Below are 23,797 nucleotides of genomic sequence, written 5' to 3'. Positions count from 1 at the left end.
AAAGTGTTGTCAAACTGCATGTTTTCTTTGACCTGTATACATAGTTTGGATCAGTTTGCAATATGTTATTTGAATAAAAACTGAAGGCCATCTGTACAAAAAACTTTTTTTTTCTCCTTGCTTTCTCACCCCTATTCCTCATGGAGAATCACAGGTGAACTTCATTTTTGCTTTTTTAAGTATATAGGCTCTGCTATTTGGCTGCAAATCAGTATGAGGATAAACTCCATTACCCATGTGCATACTGAACAACAATCTCACAGTCAGCAAGACGACACGATAAATAGATTACTGTGCATATTTCTACTCCACTACGGGGCGCAGGGGGAATGGACGGAGAGGACACAACATGGGGTGATATAACTGTACAAAGTTACAGAATTGTACATACAAGCCCACAAACGCCTACAAAACTTTTAATTATACCCTCCACCCTCTTTTTTTCTCTTTTTAGTTAGCATTTCAAAACATACAATAATACACACTACACTTATTTTCATGAGGCTCTGAACAGAAGGAGTGAGTTTAGTGCATATGGCTGCTGAATTGTGTAAAAATTAACAAATTTTGGAATTTTCTCCTGCATTTTAATTTATATGAACTAGTGATTTTTTCTCTGATTTCCTGAACATTTACTCATAAATTCCCTAAGCACTACTACAAATCATGCATGCTCTAATATATGAAGATTTTGGTACGTAATTTTCCTGTGTAGCCCGACATAGTTTTTTACATCAACTGGAATTTGGTCCTAATTTTATTTTCATTATTGTCTTTCTCATACAGTATATGGTGCTGAAAGCTTTCTCTATGCTTTTAACTGGTATCATCCAAGATGTTGATTTTTTTATTATAATAGTGACACATTTAGAAACAAGTTAACGTTAAATTACTTTAGCACACATAATTTAGGATTGGCATGGTTTTATCCAGTCTGTTCCAAAATTACTTCAACCACAAATATTTAAAGCCGTGTGGAAAAAAAAAATATTCCCACAAAAACATTTATCTGAAGATACACAATCATTGATATATATTTTCAAAATAGCCTTTCAAAATAGCTTGTAACTTTTATGAAAGAACTGCAAACACTGCAGTATCACATTCTCTTTTAAACATGCACATGAAGTCTATACTAATAAAGCCAAACATTATAAAGCTTCCCAAGACCACTATTAATCAGTGTTAGCAAAACAGGATAATCAAGGAACAGTATAGTCCTCCAGACCCACTGAGACAGACTTTACCCTAATAGGTGACCTTATAATCCATCTCGGTCACGAAAACAGCTATGTCATTATAGCTTAATGACTGCTTGGTCACCTGTATGGAGAGTTTTCTGACCTCTGCCTACCTGTTTGCAATTATTTACTACATTGTTATTGTCACGCTAAGAAGTAAAAAATTATGGACCGCTGCAGTGAATCCCTTCAGTGCTGTGTCACACCTAACGCCCACACAGCTCTCTGCCCTCTCCTCCACATTACTCCTCTCACATCAGCATCACAAATACCAGAGCCCTGCTTCTGATTTCTACAGGGCTCCTCACTTCTCACCGAAATGAGGAGAGCCTGGCATCTAAAGGCTTATTTGAATCTAAAACACAGAGCAAGCAGAGCTTACAGAAAGGCAGATGGAGTTGGTGAACTAAGGAGGTAATTGATGAAACATCCTTCTTGATGAAGCATCTTCTGCCTACTGCATTTACAGTGACTGGAAAGTGGTGAAGAAGAGAAGCAGTTTCATTCAGCTAGCAATACATTAGGCAGAGACAGTTGTACTGACTTGTTCTGTTCTAAAAAGAATTGAATCAGAAGAACAATGAAAAGGCCCCCCGCCCCCAAACCCTGCATGACTATATCTCACAATTTACGTAACAGTGCCTGTGTATTACGGTGCTCGGTTTAGAACAAGGATCAGCCACATCCATAGCTCCCTCGAGCTGCTTGTTTTGGTTCAGTTTTCAAGGCTATTTCATGAATAGCTCTAAGTGAAGTACTATCACTTTGCTTGCCTCCTCCTATTGTATTTACAGAGATAACAAGCATGACTCACATGCATATTAAACCAGTGCTGTCTTCCTGAGTTAATGGCCAGAAAGCCATTGCTTGTGCTGCTGTTCATAGCTGTGTCAAACACCAATAGAAGGAATTAACAAGTTTACGATCAGCCTCACCATTATTTTTTTCTACAGTAGTCATACAATTAAAATATTATGCTAATTGTATTCTGTTGCTAATGCTTAAGGGAAGTTACAAAATACAGAACTGTTGTTCTTCTAGACTTGAGTTCTTAAGGAGGAGGAAAACCTAAAACACAGCCTGAGACTGCCATCAAGAGACATATACACACAGAGGCTTTCAGAAATAAAGGCTCCTTTTTCTCTTCCTACATTGAGCAGGACTGAAGAGGCCATCACCTTATAATCAGAGCTTAATATAAAGAGGCGTCCCAGAAATTCCAGTCTAGCACCTTTAGGATATACAAAAAATAATTAAGAGAATACTACCTTTACTTCTCCAGCAGCTATTCACTGGGTGTTGCCAAGACTTTAAAAAGAAAAGCATTGCCCATTGTAGATTTGCTTGGTTTGCTTTTCTCTTATAATTATTATTTTGTTTAATTCTGGCTCATTAGGTTTAGTCTTGCTGTTAAGTGGAATAGGTGTGAAGAGTCTCCAAAGAGAAGAGTCAAAATGAACTGGTTGGTGAATGACTGTGACATGGAAGTTACATCAACCACCAGAAAGTGCATGACTTTGCCAGGTAACCAGCAAATCCCTCCCACTTACTTCAGCTACTGGCTGCACAGATTCACCATTTTGAGCCTCAGAAGCAACAACAGAAAAAACAAAAAGAGATATCAACGTACTGAAATTATACAATTTACTCATCGTTATAAGATTTCATTCAATCAAGGTCTACAATAAGTTTTCATTTCACAGTTAGGAGATGGAAAAGTAATGAATGAAACAGATAAACAAAGAACACAATTAACTGGACAGTGACTCAACAACATTACTACGCATTAAGCAACATTAGTTATTCCTAGTTTGCTTGCCATCAAGTATTCAAACCTAAACCCAAGGATATGAGTATTGTTCCTAAAGCTGTGTGTTTCTGGGGAAGGATCCCCATAAAGAGCTGCTGTCTATATAGACTTAAAAAAAAAAATCCTGTAGATGTTAGTAAACATCTACTTTTTTTTTTTACCCTTTAGTTAAAAGGGAAACAGTATTTCAGCAGTTACATCCTTGGAAGTGGACTAAAATTAATCAATTCAGGCAACATGATTTGAGATGCTAATTTTTCTTCCCCCTCAGAGGTAGTAGAAACAAGAGAAAAGAGGGAGTAAGGTAGCACAAGCATAAGTACCATGCCATGGATTTATATGCTTAAGGGAAAAAAGCATTAAACATACTAAGTCAAACAAAAGCCACAGAATATTCCACTGCCAAAGACAATACTAACTGAATTTCAATTACTTACTATTGCCAATCTTTTTCTGGATATTTGTTTCCCCCTTATTTTTCATTTCAGTGAGTAAGATACTCAGTAATATTAACAGTTATTGTTCCTCACGGGCTTGACGAAGAAAAGCCTCAAAAAACGGGCAAACTGTCTCTTACAAAAACTGTGTTCATGAAGTTCACCAAATTACTTACTGAAGCACAGTCTGAAGCCTAATTTTAATTGGCTCCTATATAATAAATACAGACTATAGAAATAACAAAATCCACAAGTTTCTTGAACAGAGATTTTATTACTGACAGCACTCTGCATATAGCTGAATGAGACTCAGCTTTAACACCAAGCATAGAAAAGATGCATTAGTCCCCTAAGAAGGGCTTTAATGAGTCTCATACTTTGGGAGAGGAAGACAACCCGCCTTTTAAACATTTCAAATATACTGAGCCCAATTATGCCACCTTTGTTCATGCTCATGAATTCTTACATGAGTAATCTGGTATCAGTTTGAGCAAGTGCTCATCAACATGATTAAGATGACAACCACTGGACTCATCATAATTAATGCTGAGTCATAAATGCCCTTGGGGAACAAATAGAAAAATAATTATGGGCCAGATCTAATTCAATTTATACTATAAAGTTTAAAGATTTCTTTGAACACTTGCTTAATTTAGTTTTTTCGAAAAGGTTTTTACATGACGACTTCCACTAGACTCGTAAAGCATGCTTGGAAGGATGCTTGATGTCAAGAGAGAGCTGCCTGCAGAGTGAATAAATGGAAAGAGCACTTAGATTTTTGGTTAGAATTTCAACTACATCTTTCATCTGTATCGCTTTGTCGAGGAAAATGAGTAGGAAAGCCTTTTACCATCTCTGTCTAATCTGAAATGCAGGTACTGCAGCTCCTGGATGAGTTGCCAAAGACTTAACTACCAAGAATAACTCCTACAGCAGATAATCTGTATAAAATCACAAGCAAAGGGGTTTCGACGAGAGAAAGAGCGCTGGGGTAAACTACCCATTCCTGTTAAACTGCATGTAAATCACATAGCAGCTGGGGTGGTAGCGGGGTGTTGGTTAAAAAGACCCATAAATGACGAGTAGGTAACTGCAGATTAAAGATGTGAAAAATGGGTGTTTCTTGAGCCAAGCTTTCTTCCTACCAGAAGCAGCTTAGTCTGCTTGTCTTGTGCACCTTATGCACCCCACTCTGTCAGTACATCCAACTTAGCTGACCTACGGACTACAGATGATGTTTGTGCGACTGTGCTGTCCGTGTGGAAGTCAGATGCCCTAGCAACACATACTGCGTACCAACACTGACAAGACAGAGGGGGTGGAGGAAAACACTGGTCAGCTGAGTCAGACTCTTTCTGGAGTAAGGCTGGTGGTGCAATTAAAAAGAGGTATCTTCTCAGAAGTCTCATTGTGCTTTCAGCGTCCATCTACCAGGCACAAATCCACTTCTGTTAACAGCATTCAATTAGAAGAGCTGGAAAATGAGACAAATCAGTTTTGCCTTCCTAATTGTTATGTCTGACTTCTATTCAGTTGCAAAAACCTATCCTTCTGTTTTCATATAATTGAAACAGTGATAGTGGAAGGTTACAAAGCAAATAGGTGCATTAAAAAGAGGTGGTAATGCAGGGAAAAAAATAGGATGAAGACGAAAAGCATTAGCATTTATTTATTACAAATTGATATGCACAGTTCTGCAATTTCCAAAATTAGGACTCGCTTGTTACAACTTGTCACAGAAGACAGATTTGCTAACCGTAAAGAAAAAAAAAAAAAAGAAAAAAGAAAAAAGAAAAAGAGTCACTGAAAACGGAATTAGCAGCTCAGTTATGTGTCCTCTTGTTGAATCCAGATCCAGATTTAGGAATAAAAACATTGACATCAAAAGCCCTTCCCTGTGTCTAGAAACTGCTAGTACAATTAGCAACCTATTAAAAAAACCTTTAAAATGACGTCAGACATATTTTAGCAAAGAGTGGAGATTTTCTTTTTAAATATTTAAAAGAACTGATGCCAGAAGAGGCAGCACTAATTTCATCAGATTAAAGGAAATTTACTGCAGCTTTTCTTTTTATTTTTCAGAAAAAACTGCATTTTTTGAAGACAGCAACTCTTTTCCTGCTTTTTATATAGCCAATATTAAAATAAAAGTATTTTCGAAGCAAATTTCTTTACAAATTGCCTTACTTACAAGGTGAATTGTAGTTAAATCACTGCTGTTTCATATCCAGAATATGGAATTTCACTTCTTAAAAGTAACTTGGCCACCATAAAACAAAACAAAACAAAACAAAACCCCTGATAATGTGTGAAATTCCCTTTCAGAGACTAGTGAACAGAGAAAATTTCTGGACAGGCAACATTTTACACCTTCAATCTCAAAACAAAGATGAAAATGTACATAATTTTTTACCAGGAAAAAAAAGGATTTTTCTATTCTGGTTTTGGCGATAAATGAGTAATATCAACCTCTATAAATTAAAAAGAAAAGAAGCCTTCAACAAACAAATCAGCTCTGAAAGAAATGAGACCTGGTACCAAAACTTCAGTTGCCTACTTTAGCTTCAGGTAGACTACTTTCTTTAGCTTAGGGAAATAGTACCCCCAAAAAGGATCTGGTATTGACTTGCTGACATTTTCTAGAATGTTCTGTTGTTGCATGTGAGGACTGAGGTCAAACCTAGAAAGCTAGCCAAGCAATAAGTGCTCAACTCACTTATTAAAGCTGGAGGGGGGGGCGGAGACACGGGACAGAGATTAAAAAAAAAAGAAAAAAAAAGGAAAAGAAAGAGTTAAGCATAAGGTAGTGATATATCATCTTTATACCCTCCTGACTGTTGAAGCTTTTAGCTTCAGGCACTACTCCAAGTTAAGCTAGAACATCCTCCAGGCTGACGTAACTTTCATCAGCTGCTAATGGATCTGGCGGATACCGCTCTGCTTTCCCTACTTCATCAAAGCCCATAGTGGTCTAATCACATCTCTGTACACTCGTAACATGAATACTGCACTGGAGGTAAGTGTGGATATCCCAAGGTTAGGCATGGGTAGCACATATCCAAAACCCTGCAAACGATACCTGAACCTGCTCCTGTGTATGCAGAGCATGTATTTCTGTATGCCTGCACAGTGGTACAAGGCACTGAGCCACGAACACATGAGTCCAGTATCCACTTCTGCAATCACACAGGTTTTGAAGCAACCCCAAGCTAGTATGATTAACACTTTGGTACAACGACGTTATAAAGGGAGGAAACACTTTTGTTTCATACAGAGGTCAAAAAAAGGAAAAAAGAGACAATCGCCACACTCAAATTCATTTCCTTCAAGTTTTCTATCTTTAAAGTAAATAACATTAATGTTAATTTAAATACTATGGGATCCTATCCAAGATCCGTATTTAGGTTCTTAGATATGCTGCTCCAATTTACTTATCGGCATTTATTAACTTAAGTAAATTCAGCAAGCAAAACAAATTAAGGCATTACTATAGGCTATTTAGATCAAATTACCCAGATTTAGCAAGCATATTCAACACTTCTGGTAAAACTGACTTTCTTGTGACCGCATGAGCCAGTGAAAGTGAGAGGGAACAAAGACAGGATCCCTACAGCTACCGCAGCTCACCCACACGGGCGAGAAAACCCAGCTCAAAGAGACTGTGTAGCTCATGGTGATCCACGGCGGCACGTGCTGGGCATGCCACGGCTGCTCTCCATTCATGACTCCATGCTGTAAATCGGATGCGGGGTCATCCTGGGACAGCTCATGATGAGAGTGCTACCGCAAGTGGGGCAAGGGAAGCAGAGGCTAGGGCTCTGGATGGAGCCACAGCCCAGCAAGCTGGAAAGGAGAGAGGAAAAGCTCTACCTTTGAACAGCCTCCCAACAGCAGCTTTGAGCAATTTTCCAGCACTGTTCTTCATTTTAACGTCTAGTTATTACTGTTTCAGACCTACCCATTGGTCTCTAACAGCACAGGTCTCTGCATAACAAGATGCTGTAAGAAGATGAAAGATAGCAGAGACTAATGCTCAGAATGGCAAAATTCCCTTGAAACAGAAGAAACAATTTAAAGGGCGCGAGCCTTTCCCTTATTCTATAATTGGTTGTGCTGAGGAAAAAAATGTCTATGAAGTGCAGAGGAAAATGCTTTGCTCAGTTACTGATTTTATTTATAAACTGTAACAGTGCTGGCACCCGTAACATATCATAACAGTGAAGATTTATCCTTGTTACTTTCATTACATTCATCTGCTGATGCAGTGAGGCATAATTAGGAGATGGAGACGAACACAGATGTCTGAATTTTGGGTGCGGTAGGGTTCTGGTTAAGCACATTTTTAATTCAGCCTTTCAAAGTATCTATGAACTCCCGTTTCTAAGGCAAAATTACTTCATAGTAAAAGCATGCATTACATTTTTGTTCATCGTAAGGAAGAGATAGTTATGTCCCTTCTTTTCATGTAGCTTATAGAAGGGATGTTTTGTATTTTGTGCAATGCTGCCAATTGCAGACCCAAAATTATGGCATTGTTTTCTGTTCGGTTCCTCAGCCATTGGAAATACTTATTTTTAACAAGCACTGTAATAAAATTCCCTGAAACTCTGCAGCTGGTATAACCCTGTCTCTGCAAAGTGGGTGCTGGAAAATACAACTAGATCAGGAAGTCTGTACTCCACAGCCGTCTTAATGACATTTTGTCCAGCTATATGAAGCTATGTCAAATAATCTGATTAATTCCGTGATCCATACTGCTGGAGAAAACTAAGAGTCTCCTGAGAAACTCCCCAAATCTTAAAAAGTCTAGAAGTTCAAAAGAAATGTGGGAATGGAGTGAAAAACCCAGCAGTATAACAGTTTTTGTTTATTATCCTCCTCTTACACTCTTCAGCAGGACACAATTGCACAAGATCTGATAGGGAGAATACCCAAGGTAAAAGAAAAAAAAAAAAGAAACACAAACCTTAACACGAAGAAAGAGATCTAAAATTGCCAAATCTAGAATGGCCAAAAAAAAAAAAAAACAACCCACAGAGGTGTTTCAGGAAAAAGCGTATTTGGTACACTATTGAGAAATAACTGTGTCATGTTCAAAGAATAATGACTTAATGAGACCATCTGAACACCGGAGAAGCATTACTAAACAAAACTGTCTTCAGGGATTAACTCTTACTTTAAAAGCAGGTTCTTGACAACTCAGCCTACACATCAACTATATCACTCCCTTCACACATGTTTCTACCAAACCCCCCTCCAAGACATATTTATTTACATTTCCTCTCATTGTGGTAGCTTCATAAGAGAAATCTAATTTTCATTCCTTTCCCAAGAGGAGAGAATTCGTAAAATCTAATTCTCATGTAGTTTGGACCAGTAATGCAGGACACAATGAAAAATTGCATTAAAATGTTGAACAGCCAGCATTTGATTGCATTTTATGTTGGCAGGGTTTCTGTAGATGGTGTCTGTTTCAGTACACCCGGACAGTTATAACGTCTGCTTGGGATGTGTTCATAAGAGACTCTTTTCTACCGCATATCCTAGGCAGTGGATGATAAATCAAAAAAGACTTGCTGGATCACAGAAATGCATCCCAACGTGAATTAAGAAAGTAACTCTCTGAATAGTACTGACTTCAATAAAGAAAAACTAAAAATATTGTTGTTACAGTTTTCTTATTTGTCAGATGGGCAAAATACCACCCACATTGCTGATTCATACGGTATGATCAGACAGCAGTGCACAGGAAGCTCTACAGGAAGACCACAAAAGATGACAAGCGTCCAAAAAGGGATAGATAGGCAGAAACATACCAGTAAAAGCATAGACACACCACTGGAATCAGGAAACAATGGAGCTAGCGAGCGAGCTACAGCTTCTCTCAATCATTAATACTAGATCGTCAAAAATCTACTTCTTTAAAATGTACATTTTTTTCTGAAACAGAGATAAGGAAAAGTTATATAATTTTTCACAGGAGGGAGTTGCTTTTTAAAACATTTTGCAATGCAGTGAATGAGTACTCCGCTACGGCAAGGGGAGCCAGTGCAAGTCATTGTTTATCACACAAGAAGGACATGAGCTACAAGGCTTTACTGCCATGCCCCTCTCTGATTAGGATGGTTTTATTTATAAATATTGCCCTGCAGAAGAACTTTTTGTTTGAGGCCTTTCATAATGACTCCAATAATGAGGTTGCACAATTTGTTTTCCTGATCAGCGACACTAAAACTACCCACAGGTGAAATTAAAAGAATTCCAAGACTCAGCTTAGAAAAATGCCGACAGGTGTTTACATTCCTCCCTAAGAGCGGGCAGACTTGGGTTGCAAGCAGTAAATGAACTACACGCAACACAGTATCATTACACAAATTCTAAAAGAATATGCTTCTAAAAACTAACAAGCCTACACAAATAGACATACCCCCTCTAAATTGCAAAAGGGTCCTTAGAAACTTCCTGACCATACTTTAGAAACCACCTGCATGGACTATGTTCTCTCTTGCAGAAACACCTCACTTATTCTCGGTGTGCAGGCTCCTTTGCAACCTCTGAGAAGCTCTGTCCATTCATGCATTCCTCAATTTCCTCATACATATCCTTAAACACCTTCCCTTATGGAGCAGGTTTGCATCAGACAAGTAACTCCAACTTTCTTTAATAAAAATCCATTTTATACTGCATACATCACAGTACCTACATGCACTAGTCAAACATTCTTCATGTCTTTTAGTGATGTCTCAGTCCAATACCGATGGCTCCTCCCTCACCATCAATGAGGATGGAGTTAACTCCTTTTACTGCAGAAGAGTTTTCAAAAGCTGCTTACAAAGTGGCAAGTGGTTGAAAATACTCCAGCTTTTTCAAAAAAGAGAATATGCATTGAAGTTAATTTCTTCCCCAAATTGTTACTGCACATCTAAATTAAAAAATCCATAAAATACTTTCAAAAAATGTCACCACATTTCATTCTGTCCCATGCCCTTCTTTTTATTTGCAGACTACTGGCTACAAGAGAATTTACAATATCCGGTATGTTTTTGCACTGTTTTGAATGGCTTTATTTTCAATCCTTCATTTTTACTTTTTCAACTTTTCAAAGGTCAAGGCAGTATTTAAAAGTTCTAGTGACAGAGAAAGTAAAAGAAAGAAAAGAAGGCAAAAAATAACTAAAGGAAACCCATAACGTTCTAGGTTTATGAGAAAAAGTAATTAAAGCTTTACTGCAAAAGATTTCAGCTTTCAAAAAGTCCTCTTTCAATCCAGAGTTTGAAAGAAAACAGCTTTAAAAAAATGCACAGGGTCAAAGGAATCATATAAAAATGCAAATTAGAAGTTTCTCAAAAATATTCTGTCCCAGAAATCACAGTTTTATCTGATTACATGGGTTTATGAGTGAGGGTAAAAAAAAAAAAAAGAAAAAAAAAGAAAAAAAGAAAAGCCTACCCTTTAAGAGCTTAAAATTGCACAAAATTCTTCCTATTTGATTGTGATGGGTGCCTTTAAGAAGTGAGTTTAATTTTCAGAGGCTGGTACAATGAATTAGTCTGGCCTTAGTTTTATTCTCAAATGATATTTGTACATATGCTGTTATGGCTTAAGACACAGAAATGTACTTTTTCATGGAAGATCATCCTGATTGGTACCCTTAATAAAAAGAAATAAATAGTTAAAAACAAAAGCAACAAAAAACCCTCTTCCAATCCAAACTATATATTCTTTTCTGTTACTGAAAAAGTGGACTGGTAACTCATACTACCTTTGCATCTACACTCAGTTCAAAAGCAATATTTTAATAAACTGTAGAAAAGTGCTATTGTATCGGAACAACTCTTAAAATTCTTACATGGGGCACAAATCCTGTTTCTGCACAGCTACAAATTGCCAGTGTAGTCCAAGAGAATACTTAGTGAATCCTGTGGGTGTAAAAACTACTGAATGTCTGTTTCATACTCAGCAGATTTCTGCTTTAAATAATCCTTGAAGGAGCCTTGAGTAATGGGTGCTACCATGTTTCTCCAATTCTAAGCACCGAGTTGAGCAGATCCAGCAGTAAAGAAGAAACTACCCGGCTACCTCAAAAACAATCATAATTGACTAAACAGGCACTAATACAAGGGCATACATGAAAATCTAATTTCCACTTTGTTCTAAAGCCCTTCACAAGTGCAGTATATCATAGGGTGGCCCTACAAATGGTACAGTTAGAAAAACAAGTCTGCAGTCACACTTTTCGAAGTCAAGATGATGTTTTTCTTCTGCAACATACAGGGTAAAATCTCTGCAGATTACAAGTACAAACTAGATAATGACTCAACACTAAGTCCCACTCCTGTTTTTCTATTCTTTGCATAAGCAGAAACAAACATCAAAACAGCCATGAAGCGGTGTAACGAACCCCGAACGCCACGACAGGATTCATGAGGCTTACATAATGACTGTGTCAATAGCTCTTCCTCTGTGGCACAACCCCGCTGCTCCTCCACCTGGCGTGCGGCTGTGCTGGAGGCCAGGAGGGAGGCAGGTGCGCCCAAGGCTTCTTTATGCTCCAGCGATAGGCAGTTACCTTTTCACCCAACCTGTACAATTGGCAGCATTTTGCTTACGGTTGAAAAAAATAGCTGGATAAAGACTGGAGACCACATGCAAAGAACGTCTTCACGCATCAAGAGCGCTCATCTACCTGCTTGTACAGCCAACAATACCTACAGAGAGCTTAAGTCCTCAAACCAGCGGTCACGGTTTACCGAACAAAAAATACCTAAAAATAGAGAGCATCTCCAAACACAAACGACTCAGGATACAATTTGCATTTTGGAAATTTTCAAGTAACACTCCAAACTAGCAAAACATGTACATGCAACCTGTTAACTACACTGTATCTACAAACCGGCTTAGAAGGTTAACAACTAAAATATAAGCCAAATTTTAACTCTGGCCGACAGGTCACATTAAGAAAAATGGAATCATCGTGAAACAACCTTAATTAACAAAAAAAAACCTTAATCATAACAGCTTTTCCAGAGCATCACTTGCCCCAGCCAAGTGCCCACAAACTCTTATATATATGGACTGTGGAAACAGAGAGACACGTGAGAGTTAGAGAAATGTTAGGAAGGATTAAAAGCAACTCTTGGTAGTTACTACCCCTCCAACCCAGTATTAAGCTCTCTTTTGTCACGCTTGAGACTGTTCACAGAAGTGACTTGCTCATAATAAATTATTTTCCTACCTACCCAGTATCTAAGGTCCACCACGACATTAAACAATCTACAGTCAAGCTCTGTACACTTTTTTGCCAAAGCTGAAGTATGCAACCCCAGCCTTGTGTTTGATTGTTATAAAAGCTATTAGAAAAAAATTAAAACATAACACGACTAATGTCATGCTTGGATTTCCCTTTGCCAGCCTCCTCTTCCAGAAGCAAAACACTGGACTCTTGCCTCATGCCTCACCTCTACGCGATCACCCAAAGTGAATACAAAGTCTAAGAGTGGAGCTACATGGACCCATAGTCTGAAAACAGGTAAGCAGGTGATTGGACTGATGAAGCGTGAATATGCAACCAACTCTTCATGTGCAGACTTTATACCTACTTTAACCAGGGAGAAAAAAAGAGCAAAATAATCCTTCAGAAAAAGTAGAGAATCAAAGGAATGATGCGAATACCTCTGCTGGGCAATACATCCCACAATACAAAACAAATTATACTTGAGGAAAAAAAGTGGGGGGAGGGGGATGTTTTGGTTTGGTTTTTTAGAACAACTCTTTTGCTTAACAATAGCCTATTTCCAAAGCCAAAGCTGAATTTTATTATAAGACAAAACCTTCTCGCATCTCAGACGTTGTAATGTTTACCACATAGGAAGTGCAAACTGAACAAGAGACTGACAAAACCTGCAGAAAAATATGGTCCATTTTAGCTGAAGATTTCTTAATCCATTGCAGTAAACCTTATTTTAAGCAACTTGTGTGTGTTACTAGAAATGAACAATGAAGACATGAGATCTCAAGGATTTTTAGTCATTCTACATAATATAACCGGAACATAACTGGATCCGAGTTCCCCAGAAAAGTTTACTGCGGGAAGGAAATATTTTCATGAAGTTTCAGAGGAAAATACAGCAAAATTATTTCAATCGGAGATCACTTCAGAAATAAATGCTGGATAACCTTAGCATGTCTTCTGTAGAAATGAATGAAATGATTAGGAAGCTATTACTGTTAAATATTTTCCTCTAGGAAATACTTATATATGGTTATGTTTATATATTTTCTGTATAAAATTATATTGTATAAATACCTATATTTACATAACTTTGTTAATTATGAAGAAAGTCAGAACCATTCCAGGAGTATGAAATCTCATTAGCTTAAAATAAATGCCAAACTCCTATTACATACAAAAGTTGCCCTGAGCATATTTCACATTTTCTTTGTCAGAGAGCACGCTCACGAGAATATTTCCTTTCAGACACACAATATGCTCTGCAAGCAAAGTAACTAAGTGACAAACATATCTGAAGTAAAAGAGTCAGAAAGAAAGGAAAAAAAAATGCTTGAAGCCTGTTTTCCTATATTTATGGTCCTTTATCCAGTGTATGAGTGATCAGAAAATCTACAAGAATCTGCCAGCATTATTACCACCCATTCGCACTCCACACTAGCAGAAACAGTAAAATGGTGGAACTGGAAAGATAAACACGGACATCATGCCCCGCATGAGTGTTTTTGTATATGACTTACCACTTCCCGTTAGCAAAGGCAGTTAATCACTTAAAATATCGTATTTAAAAAAATAAAGAGCTTCACTTAAAATGAAATACAAAAGGAGGAAGGAAGAAACCTTATTGCTCCACAAAAAGAGTAGCTAAAATTTAGTTTTCAAATTTATGTTGAACTGCAGGCTAAGACAGTTTCCTCATTTCATATTAGTGAAATTACCTATTATTTTACTGGAGAAAGGAAGTGTGTTCATTTATCTGTGTGTTTATTTCAAATAAAGATATTCTCAGCTTTTCACAGGAACATTCAACCCTGCTTGTCTAGCTTACTTCTGATACACAATCATTTTTTCCCTACACTTGGAAAAATATCTAAAACTGGGGTAAAGTATGAAACAGTTAAGCGGAATATAACAGAGGGAATGGGCAACTTACAAATCCATTGGAACAATAGAGACAAATGCAAGAGACCTCTGCTCTAAACAGAGAGCAAGCAAATGAGTGAACTGGTAGAAAGAGGACAGGATATGAATTACTACATATGAGGGTTTGGGGGGGTTTTAAAGTTTTATTCAAATATAAAGGAGGAGAAAGAAAACAGCAGGCAGTAGGACAAAATGGTAAGGCCACAGGTAATTAGATAAAGACCTAATGTCAAATGTACGTAGGACTGGAGAGGTGCCAGAGAGAAAGGCAGGGCATGAGACGAATAAATGACTGACAGAAGGAGACTGATAAAAAGACAAGAAAGACAGCTGGGGAGAGGCTGCAATCTTAGGATTGTCGAAGTCCTCATGAAGGACTCTCTACAAAGTGCTCCAGAGGAAATCGTTCATGGCTTTACTGGAGTTTCCTAAAGCTCACTTATCAATGTCCACATGGGAGGAAACAGGACTATCAGGGAGACACGTTTTACCTCACATTATGGCTCCTGAAAAAAAAAAGCTATCTTCAGTTCTTGTATATCTGAATACATGTTGATACTTTAAATCTAACTATACTCTCTTCCCTGTTGGCCAGCTCTGCAGCAATCTTTTTCTTGCCAAAATAATGCATCTGGATTTTCCCGGTATTAGAAGCATTTAACTCTTCTGCAAGGCTGCTATTTATTGGGTAGCTTTTCTTTGTTTTTGAGTGCTTGGAGAAGAACATCTGAGACTACTTAAATAGTAACCGAGCACTACGATACATTAAATACTAACTAACACTATTAGGATAAATCTCTTTTTCTTGTAATCTGCTTTAACCCTTCTATTCCAAGTTTGAGATGCTGCAGAATACTATTTGTGCAGATGGCACCGTTCAGGTTTCTCTATCTGCTTGAAGAGCAACTTGACTATCCCCGCTCCAAACCAATAAGCATTTCATTTCACCACCCCAAGAACATCATTCTTGCTTTAAAAAAAAACCAAAACAAAACAAAAAAACAAAACCCAAAAACATAGCCCCCAAAAGGCCAGAAATCCCACATATTCTGCATCATCTGAGAGTCGATAACCCTCCCAGTGTTTGCACACTCCTGCTCTGGATTCAGTCCTTCACACTCTTTGTATATCAGGTGAGGTGTCTGCAGAAGGCCCTTTCCTCCAGCCTAGATTTGTTCAACATCAAATTTCACCGAGGAGATCTAGAACACTTAACACCTCCAACTGTTTACCCAAGATAAAAATTTTTGCAATCTGACTCCATACCCGCTCCTGTTGTCCTACTTCTGTCTGTATTTTTATTTGTTTGCTCCAGTGGATTTGTCTGACTTAGAAGAAACGAGCTACCAAGGTAAACATGGTCTCAAAGATAAAGCCAGCAAGATTTTGGACTTTGAAAGCATTTCCCGTATCTGCTTATTTTTACTGCAAAACATTCCTCAAAGGGAATAGGCATAAATACAGAAACAACTTCAGCAGAAAACACTCTTAGAAACTTGTCTAGGTCTGCAATAAAACTTGCTTTTATGCTTTCAGCCTCTTTAAAAACTTTCTTGTAGCCTGTTCTGTTACCGTTACTCACATTAGTTATTAGTTATCTTGTTATGAATATTTAAGAAGTCTCACAGGAAATTAAGGGGATGGGCTTCAAGTAAGATTTCCTGCCTTGTTAATCACCACAGAGTGACACCTTCCTGATACTGTCTGCTAGAGCAGAGAGGCAACTTGTCTTTTGGAAGTTACACTGAAAAGGAAAAGTATGGGGAACAGTGGTAGTCGGTGCTTAATATAGTAATAGATTTATTTGTTTAGTATAGTAATAGATTTGATAGAACTTCTTAATGATAAGAGAGGGAAAAAAAAAGCCATCTATGTATACTCTGCACCTTCAGCAATATTAGACATGTTAAAAAAAAAAAAAGGATGGAAAAGGAGAAATGGACACTACATTATCTGAAGGAAAGGCTTCTAAGCCATTATGAAGAACACTGGGAATGTGAGAATTTAGAAGATTAAAATGAATGGTCTTCTTATTTCAGTATTGGAAAGGAATGACGGAGGCGTGGATGCACAGTTCAGGTTTCTAAAAAAACAAACTGTAAAAAACATAAACATGTACTTTATTTTTAAAACATGTGCATTTGAATATCTGTGGTTGCACATGAGTTAGTACTGTACATTCACAAAATTTTGCAAAGATGGCCAATTTTGCAAAGACAGAATTTCTTACGAACATTTCTATAAAAAACTAAGGCTTTCCCATATTTCATAAAATACTTCTTGCTCAAAAATATAAGAGTCATATGAAAACTTCACAACTTCTAGTTAAAAAATAAGTAACGGAAGCACAATAACATTTACCCAAAAGGAAACTAAAAACCAGTCCATAAGCCACCATTTCCTATGACAGACAAATTCCTAAGAGATCACCCTCACCCATTATCTTAAACCTCAGTAGAGCTCATATTCTGAAGTTCAACACGAGAAAGAAATGTCTTTCATGTCATAATACTCTACCATCAGTTCTGAGGTATTACATTCTGAACACCAATAGTTACATTTCTCAATTGACTTTAACTACTCTGATAACAGATCTTTCAAAATAGCCTAGATTATTATAATGTAAGACAACACATTTCAGTCTCTGCTTCTTTAGTTATATTGGTGACTCTATGAAGCCAACACAACTCCACAAGAACTAACTTGCTAAACTTAAAACTTGCCTTTTGCTACACTGGTTATATTAAAATAATCCAACCTAAATGTTGTTACGATGTTGTACACCACACAAAGATTGCAACTGCCTACTTAACCAACTTTTTGGTACGAGAACACTTCAAATTCCAGCAACATTCAGAGATTCGAAACAGTCTCATTTTAATAATTCCCAGTTAAAGGTAAGAAAATTGGTACAGTAAGAGAAAAGCATTTCTACTGTAGCCCCAAAGTCTATCGCAGAACATGAAGAATTTGACAAAAAAGGGATCACTTTTCTTTAGGCCCAACCACATCAATACCAGCTTGAGCTGCAGTTTTCTAAATCATTGTGCAAAACAGCTACTGTGCTAAAAATATGTTATTACTCAAACTTTGAGACATTCTCTCCAGAGATAGGACTTCCTGATAGGAGATTCAAATTAATAGGAAGTGCCCTTCCTGTGTTTTCTAGACTGCTAGGCTGATGAGTTTGTTTTCAACAGCCTTTAAAAAAAAGGAGCAGATTAACCAACTGGTTGGTGTTCACTGCTTTAAAGTGAAGTGACCTTGTATACAACGCGTAAGTGTAGTAGACCGCAATCTCCTCTACTCTGGCACGAATCTCTAGCAAATTTGTTTCCCCCTGTATTTCCGAAGGTATTCGTACAGAGATCCTGTCAGTGGGTGACTTTGATTTTACTCTGCACGTAGCCCTATTAGAAACTGATGGGAATGCTACTGAAGGAGCTGAGCACAAAGATAGGCCCCCACTTTCAGGAAAGCTATTTTTATACAGAGAAAGTGAACAGCTCTGGCCGTGTGTATACAGCTATGCCAAACCTAACCGACTCACTCCAACTATATAAAAAACACTATAAATTCAGCACTCTTAACTTCAATAATAACTACAAAACATACACTCCATAGTATAATACAAGGAAAAAAAATCCTGATTTACAACTAGGACTTCCAGATACTACGGCAAAGTGACAATCAATACCAGTTTTGAAGAAAAAATGATTGCACTTTACAGTCAACTAACTTTTCAGGTCAGTATGCTGTATGCTTTGTGCACAGCAAAAACATGTAGCCAAAAGGCTGAAATACACATACAAAATGCAGTTTTCTAATACCAATTACACATTTGATTTTGATTCATGAGGGATGAGGGGAAACTAGACAGCTCCAGCACGCAGTGAGACTAGGAAGTTCAACAGTCTCTTTCACCAATTAGGACAAGTTTTTCAAACTTTTTCATGTGCACAAAAAATCCAGCCACCATTAAAGAAGGTTAACAATATGAATTTTGACAGATAGGATCCTCCTGACTTCCCACTGCATAAACCCAGGCTCCTGCATGACTCTGGTTATTGCAACATTATATCACCAAAGCGATGACCATCTGCAATGACTTTGCAGATGCAAATGGAGAAACAAAGCTTATTTACTTGGTAATAAGCTTTATTTTTCCTACTTCTAAATTAGATGCCTTAAAACATATACAGCAATTCAATTCTAATAATTAAACTTCATGTATGTAGACACAAAAGATTTTCATCTTAACAGAAGTTTATTTCATCCTGTCTTCCCCAGCTTAATGGAAGCTTACTTCTTTATTGTAAATGTTGCTGCTCTTTGATAGTTTCTGATATTTAAAAAAAATTAGAATAAAAGAACTTTTGAGTAATTCATCAGAGAAAGTATTATTTGCATCCAGGATTATTAAACTATGATTAAATACTCCTTCACAAGATCGAAAGAAAGGTGAGCTCTCCACTTGTGAGAGATCTTAAACTCTCTGCCTGACAAAGCTGATGACAATGGCTCAACAGTAAAAATCAAGACAAGTTCTCAGGAACTATTATCAAAGTCATACCACTCCTGTGACAAGAAGTGGGAGATATAGCCATGTAATCCTGTGCCTTACCATGTATTCAAGTAAATATAAAACATTTCACTCTCCTTCATGAAATGCTTAAATTATTGTAGTCATCTTTCTTTTAAAATGTAAATATAAAAAAAAATTGGAAAGAACTCAGGCTAGTCTGAGATGAACCTTTCGAACATTTCAATTGTATTTTGTCCTTTTGAATTTCAATAACAGCATCAATCTCAAAAGAATCTGACTCTTTTAAGGTCTTGCATCGAAAATTTTATTTCACAATATGTTCACACATAAACAGGTATCCTCACTTATTTTTCTAATAATTCGAATTTTTTTCACATATAATATTAATGGCAAACCTTAAGCAGTAAGGTTCTGCTACTGATCAGAAGAATGGCTTAATTGTGCTCTGGCCAGAGCATGGCCTGGGAGGAAAAGACAGGGGGTAACTAAAGTCACTGTCAAACAGCAGCCTGCCATTAAACCTCTGCGCTGTGACAAACCCCTCAGGCACCTTGTTAAGAGCAGCTCTCTTGTTAAAAGCAGCACCTTTGTGTTGTCAAAGCAGCAAAAAGGGCAGAAAACTAAAGGCAGGACTGGAAAATGTCCTTTTCTTCTGAACTTTGTATAATTTGTGTAAAATAATCTTTTTGAGACCTTCAGTATATTTCCTAAAATGAAGAGAGGAAAAGCTTCAGCTACAGAAATAAACAAAAATCTCACCTTGTTATGTTCGTACTTGTACGGGATTTTGAGGGTATCCATGGCTCTGATCATGGCCTGCATTGCTGTAAATATATTCTGGTACACCAGTTTTGTAAAGCCCCTTTTGTCTTCATCAGAGTAACCTGATCCATGAATGATTCTCATCTGCTTGATAAACGTGCTTTTGCCACTCTCTCCTGTGCCTGCAAAACAAATAAGAAGGATATGCTTTAGCCACTGGCACAAACATGACTATTTTTCCACAGTGCTGCCAGCTTGTTTAGTGCAGGGCTGAAGAGTGTCAAGTGGTGCTTGCAAGGTAACTACAAGGACCAGTTCAGTGGCAAACAGCAGCAGCAACTGAAGTACCACTGAATTAAAACTTGCATTTTGATTTAACAACTAAACTAATGAGTAAAACAAAACTCCAAAATATACATATAGTATATGACTGCATATTTAAAAATCTTCCATTCTTGAAGATATAATTGTCCAAAATATCTAACTTCAGGTAATTACTATGAGACATTTTATAACAAAAATTCAGAAAGAAAAAAATTTATCTTGCTTGGCCAACTTTCAGGACATTATGGTAGGCAGTATACAACCAATGGATAAATTCCTGTTTTGGTTTGGTTTTTTTTTTTTTTTTTTTCCTTTTCCTTTTTTTTAAAAGCCAGTAGTGTAACAATTACAGCCCTTCAAACTTTAACCTCAGAAATATGTGATATCAGTGTTAATCAAAATTTGGCTCATATTCATTAATGGGCAGTCATTCCTTCTTTCCTTTAAATTTCTTTGCGTCTTTGTGCTTTGTACTAAAAGTAGTTTGTTAATGAACGTTTCTGATTATTTGTCAATTTAAAGTTAAGATCTGCTTCTTGGAAATTTCACAGAGGATACATCACACAACATTTTTCCTTTGCTCCAATTCTGTGAGCTCATCCTCTACGACTAGAGGAGCTTATCTATTATTCCTGTGTTTGCTTAAAAGGAGGAGTTGAAATTTAGAATGAGCAGTTGCACAGCCATATAAACCCTGCATTCACCCAGCTACTCAGCCCTGCAGGAAACAAAACGCATGCACCAGGGTGCATTGCTCAGCGCTGTGCTTTTCAGCCTGGGTTTTATTTTCATCATTTCTGTAAAGCTTTCATGCCCTATACCATAATAGTTGTGTCCCAGGACAAAGGCAGCCTTATGCCCCTTACATAAGGTTTTACGTGTCCTGTCAGAGAAGTGTGTTTCACAGCAGTGCAGCACAAGGTTAAAGGAGTAACCCTTAAGCATTTCTGAGATAGCACGCACTGCAAAAATCTAAGCTGGAAGCCTCTAAAAGCTTTTGCCTTTACCATAAGCATAATTTTGAAACCTTCAGTCTCATTTCCCGCACGCATAAAACAAACTTCTAACACAAGTCTTCCTTACACACACATTCCCAGAAAATCAAGCACGATGTCACATACCGACCAATTTTACTTTCTCTGGGGAGAAAGTGGTTATTATTGTAATGAAGAAGAACGTGCTCTGAAGCTGAAAACTGAGACCAAGCCTGCTTCCACCCTCAGCCTTCGCGGGGATCCTCAGCCCACCCTGTGGTCAGGAGCACAGCACTATGTGCGCAGGCCACCTCCGCAGGGCACTGCCTAGCCACCAGGCAGAACTTGCCCCACACAACCAATTTATCCAACCAGGCACAGGTCTTTGCGGAAAGGGTGATGTAGTACGGGCCATCCTGGGTCAATGATATCTGCCTGTCTTCCAGTTCGTCAGAATCAGAGGTGAGATCTTTACACTTCTGTAAAGAATCTACCAGCGGGGAGAAAACATTACTTTCCTTAAGACTGAACAAAATTACAAACCCAGACAATACAGAACTATTACATAGTAAAAAATACTTTAGGCTACCCTTAAGACCACCACAGTTTTTCTTTTTTTCTGAAGCCTATGAAACACAGTCGTCCTTATATATAAAGTGAAATTACAGTGTAATGTTCTGCAAGATATGTCACACATTTAGTACAAAAATCTGTTCAACATGAACATATAAAGCACAGCATAGTTATGAGATGCCTTTTTGACACGATTAACTCTTTTACTAAAGATTCTGCTTTACCTAACGCATAAGAAAATAATTTCCACCAAACACCTCTGAATCAGTGGAATACAAAGTGATGCTTTTGGTCCTGACGCTTCCCTACATGGGAATCCAGATTCCTTCAAAATCCCCAAAAGCAAATTTAGCCCAGAGATAGGAAGAACATGCTTGTATTTAAAACCTGAAGCTTCTAATTCTTTTAATTCTTTATTGGGAGCATTGATATCACACATGATAATCACAGACAAGAAAACACAGTGGTAAAGCAATCTGCATCATGTTAGAGAAGACAGTATTTCAGATTATTAACAGCTTGAAAGTGAGTCTACTTTTCTAGGAAAACAAAATTAAAATCCAAAGAAGAATCTAAAACTTAAGTCTGCATCTTATTCAGCTTTGTGGTTCTGTAATTGGGTGTCACTGTACTAAGACTTTGTCAGCCAAAGACCAGTAACAAACTGTATCTTGGAGATCTAAAGACATATAGATACACACAGGATATGTATTTTTGTGTATTTTTTCATATACATATGTATATGGAAATATATATATATTGTACACACATGTAAAATATATATAACTACCCACACATACATGAAAATGGTATTTCTCTCTTTTTGAAGGCTATCTCAGTTTCCTCAAGTCTGCCCCTCCCCAGGTCAATGCGTAAAACTACTTTCTTGTGCCTGCCCGCAGACTAATTTTCTGGTTAAGCCAGCGGCAACGATGAGAACATTTCTAGTCCTCCTTAACTGCATGAGGTATCACATGCACAGGAGCAAAGTGTTAGAAGTATCCTGGTGAAAAAGAAAATAATTGAATATTTCCAGCACAGAATACACGAAAATAGGATAAAAGAATATGAATGACAGATAATAATAAAATTTACAGGATTGCCCCAAAATTACTAAGAAGTGAAAAATGTTTATTTTCAGCACAATATACAGGAACTCACAAAAACTTCACATTGATAGCTCCTCTTAGATTGTTACGATCAAGGGCAGAAAGTAAATATTTTTGTATTGTTGCTGGCAAGAAAAGCATGCAAAGAACATTACAAGTATGGCTTTTTTTTTTTTAAAACAGTGTCATCAAATCTCTCTGTAAAAAGAAGTCCTGTTTATGTGAAAACTGCTTACCAGTGATAGAACACCGTTTACAAGCATGTCACTAGAGAGTTGCTCAGATATTTCTCCCCAAACTAAAATAATTGGAAAGAAAACAAGCAATTTTATTTACTATCAGAGAAACAGGGAAAAAATTGGCATAATGAGTTACCAGTGTGAGCTAAGCAAAGCTGCAATCATTACAGCATTATTCCTGGTGGGCAGTGGGATTTTAAACAATCACTGTTACAGCGCTGAGTCAAACTTAGATTTCATTATTTTCATATTTTTTTTGTTTTTAAAATCCCACGATTGGCATTGTAAGACAATCAAGACGTTGACTGATACACCACCAACTATGCTTTTTACAGTCTCATCCATTACAGAGCAAGTTAAGAAACACAGCTTGGCACTACGCGCCCAAAACCTTACCTATCACCATAATAAACAAAACCAACACTGGATAACAGGCTGAACAGGACTCTTGAGTGGGCCTGTTTCACCTGGTGAAAAGAAAAAAATCGAATGTGAATAAAAAAATCTACATGTCCTGAGAGGATCTGAATCCCTTATGGCTTCTGCTAACCGCTGCTTCTACTACCACCATCCCAGGAATTCCTCTAGCTGATATAAGGAGAAAGCAAAGGTGAAATGGCAATGGAGCAG

The 23,797-nt window shown here is 37.4% G+C and overlaps 1 protein-coding gene across 2 annotated transcripts in view; it reads right to left on the bottom strand.

Moving 5' to 3' along the window:
• Positions 1–23,797, bottom strand: part of LOC142075712 (guanine nucleotide-binding protein G(q) subunit alpha) — a 130,817-nt gene that overhangs the window by 66,653 nt on the left and 40,367 nt on the right. For both annotated transcript variants that reach the window (XM_075137496.1, XM_075137497.1), the window contains exon 2: positions 19,946–20,130. In XM_075137496.1, coding sequence (XP_074993597.1) covers positions 19,946–20,130 — 185 coding nt within the window. The remainder of the gene's footprint in view (positions 1–19,945; positions 20,131–23,797) is intronic.

This window comes from Calonectris borealis, chromosome Z, assembly GCF_964195595.1.
Source record: "Calonectris borealis chromosome Z, bCalBor7.hap1.2, whole genome shotgun sequence".
NCBI lineage: Eukaryota > Metazoa > Chordata > Aves > Procellariiformes > Procellariidae > Calonectris > Calonectris borealis.
Note: the sequence above shows the minus strand (reverse complement) of the source record. Positions and strands in the feature narration are given on the sequence as shown.